Source organism: Corapipo altera, unplaced genomic scaffold (genome assembly GCF_003945725.1).
Source record: "Corapipo altera isolate COAL_440 unplaced genomic scaffold, ASM394572v1 60041, whole genome shotgun sequence".
Taxonomy (NCBI): domain Eukaryota; kingdom Metazoa; phylum Chordata; class Aves; order Passeriformes; family Pipridae; genus Corapipo; species Corapipo altera.
Window position 1 is genome coordinate 1 of NW_020885929.1, and position 3,072 is coordinate 3,072.

A 3,072-nucleotide genomic window follows, 5' to 3' on the forward strand; every position below is an offset into this window, starting at 1 on the left:
GTCCATCTGGATCAGGGTTCATCCACCTGGGATCTGTGGGATTGGTGTCCATCTGGATCAGGGTCCATCCATCTGGGATCCGTGGGATTGGTGTCCATCTGGATCAGGGTTCATCCACCTGGGATCCATGGGATTGGTGTCCATCTGGATCAGGGTTCATCCATCTGGGATCTGTGGGATTGGTGTCCATCTGGATCAGGGTTCATCCATCTGGGATCCGTGGGATTGGTGTCCATCTGGATCAGGGTCCATCTGACATCCATGGGACTGGTGACCATCTGGACCCGAGTCCATCCAGGTTGGCATCCATGGCACGTGTCCGTCTGGATCAGGATCCATCTGGGATCCATGGCACTGGTTTCCATCTGGACCAACATCCATCCGGCATCCACGGGACTGACATCCACTGGAGCAAAATCCGTTTGGCATCCACAGGACCGACATCCACTGGCCCAGGGTCCATCCAGCCCTTCCCCCGCTGGCCCAGCATCCATCCAGCCCACGATCCAACCTCTCCAACCCACGATCCAACCTCCCAGTCCAGCCCAGGACCCTCGGGCTGCTCCTCACTGGGGAGGGGAGAGGAACCACCGTCAGTCCCCAACATCCCTCCCACCACTTCCATCCTCCGGCCGGGCCAGCCCCCACACGTGGGGTGTCCCCCGGCCGTGGGGTGTCACCTGGAAGCCGGGCCAGCCCTGGATCTCCTGGAAGAGGGCGTTGCCGGGGCAGTCGGTGCGGCCGAGCTGGCGGTGCCCGTGCAGGGTGTAGTTCTGCAGGATGCGGCCGGCGCGGACGGCGCAGGGCAGGAGCTCGTCCCGCACCAGGGCCAGCGTGTCGGGGTCGGGCAGGGTGGCCGAGAAGTCCCCGACGTAGCCCACCCCGAACCCTCTGGTGTTGTAGCCCTTGGTGTGGGCGCCCACCCAGTGCCACCCCCGGCCCTCGTACAGGTACCCGTCCGAGCCCACCACGAAGCTGCGGGGACACCACGGGGGGCACAGTGATGGGGATAATGGGGACAGTGATGGGGACAATGGGGGACACTGGTGGGGATAATGGGGGACACTGGTGGGGACTGAGGGGGGACAGTGATGGGGATAATGGGGGACACTGGTGGGGACAATGGGGGACAGTGGTGGGGACTGGGGGAGACAGTGATGGGGATAATGGGGGACAGTGGTGGGGACAATGGGGGACCGTGCTGGGACTGAGGGGGACAGTGATGAGGATTGAGGGGGACAATGGTGGGGCCAGTGATGGGGACAATCGGGGGACAGCGGTGGGGACAATGGGGCACAGTGGTGAGAATTGAGGGGGGACGGTCATGGGGACAATGGGGGGACAGTGATGGGGACAATTGGGGGATGGGGATGGGGATTGAGGGGGACAGTGATGGGGACTGAGGGGGAACAGTCATGGGGACTGTGGGGTATGACAGGTCCCAGGGGGATTCCAGGTCCCAGAGAGGGTTCCAGGTCCCGGAGGGGGGGTTCCAGATCCCACAGAGGGTTCTGGGTCCCAGGGGGTTTTAGGTCCCCAGAAGAGTTCCAGATCCCACAGAGGGTTGGTTCTGGGTCCCAGAGGGGGTTCCAGGTCCCGGAGGGGGGTTCCAGATCCCACAGAGGGTTCTGGGTCCCAGGGAGGGTTCCAGGTCCCGGGGGGGAAAGTTCCAGGTCCCAGGGGGGGTCCCAGGGGCCCGGGGGGTGTCAGGCACCTGTAACCGATGTCGTCCCAGGCGCGGGTGTCCTGGTGGAATCTCTGCATGCTGCGCATGGCGCGGGCGCAGGCGCGGAACGAGCGGCACGGGGTGCCCGGCTCCAGGGTGTGGTGGATGAACACGGAGCCCAGCGGGAGGGTCAGCGGGCTGGGGGTGCCCCGGTACGGGCGGGCCCCCCACATGCAGCGGGGCACGATGGCCGGGCACTCTGGGGGGCACAGGGGCGCTCAGCCGGGCCCTCGGGGACACAGCGGGGGGGACTTGGGGACAGGGGGGGCACGGGGTGTCTGCCCGGCTGAGGAACCCCTTGGGGACACAGCAGTGGGGTCTGGGGGCAGGGGGGGGCACAGGGGGGCCCCCGCCCAACTGAGGAACCCCTTGGGGCCCCGGTGGGGGGATCTTGGGGACAGAGGGGGCACGGGGTGTCTGCCTGGCTGAGGAACCCCTTGGGGACACGACGAGGGGGGTCTCAGGGACAGGGGGGCACCTGCCCAGCTGAGGAACCCCGGTGCCCTCCCCCCGTACCCACGTAGCGCCGGGTGAACTCCCCCGCCGCTCTCCGGGCCACGGTCGCCACCTCGCCGGGCCCCACGCCCTCCAGCAGCCCCCGCGTGGGGGGCAGGACCCTCAGCAGCTCCAGCATGGCCACCAGCTCCTCCTCCAGCTTCCCCGGCCCCGCCAGCGCCCCGAAATCCCGCCGCCTGTAGCTGCTGGGGGGTCTCCCCCTCTCCGAGCCGTTGCCCGTCCCGTAGTAGCCCCGCAGGAGCTCGGAGAGCGGGGCGGGCTCCCGGGCCAGGCGGGCACCCAGGACCACCCCGTCCATCGCCCCGTTGGCCACGGCGTCGGGCACGAGGGTCGGGGGACCCGCCAGGGTGTAGTTTTGGGGGTCGTCCACGTCGTCCCAGCAGCCGCCGGGTCCCAGTGCGGCTCCGTCGCCGCCCCGCGCCAGGAGGAAGGATGTCCCCAAAACCTCGGCCACCGTGACGGCCAAGAGCGGGTCGAGGGGCGGCCGGAGGGTGGGCAGGGGGTCCCGAGGGCCCTCCGAGCCCCCCCCGAGCCTCAGCCCCACCTCGAGGCCGGCCAGGAGGGGCCCGAGGGCCACCGTGGAGCCGTCGGGGGCCAGCACCGCCCCGCGCTCGGGGGCCGCGGGCTCGGGCCGGAGGAGCTCCCGGAGGAGCTGCCACTGCTCGGGGGGCAGCGCTGCGGGGGCCGGGGTGGGCTCGGGGGGCTCTCCCAGCACGGCGCGGCACCCCGGGGTGCTGCAGACCCCCAGGGCCCGAGCCAGAGCCGGGACAGAGCCCGGGGAGCCCCCCCCGGGCCGGGGATTCCAGCGCGTCCAGGATCTGAACCAGCGA

At 69.2% G+C, this 3,072-nt stretch overlaps 1 protein-coding gene across 1 annotated transcript in view; it reads right to left on the reverse strand.

Moving 5' to 3' along the window:
• Positions 1-453: 453 nt before the first annotated feature.
• PGLYRP2 (peptidoglycan recognition protein 2) overlaps positions 454-3,072 on the reverse strand; it is a 3,895-nt gene continuing 1,276 nt past the window's right edge. Inside the window, exons 3-6 of the mRNA XM_027632043.1 lie at positions 2,243-3,031; positions 1,715-1,925; positions 681-975; positions 454-569 (exon numbers count right to left, since the gene is read on the reverse strand). Of these exons, the coding sequence (XP_027487844.1) occupies positions 567-569; positions 681-975; positions 1,715-1,925; positions 2,243-3,031 (1,298 nt within the window). The 3' untranslated portion in view covers positions 454-566. The remainder of the gene's footprint in view (positions 570-680; positions 976-1,714; positions 1,926-2,242; positions 3,032-3,072) is intronic.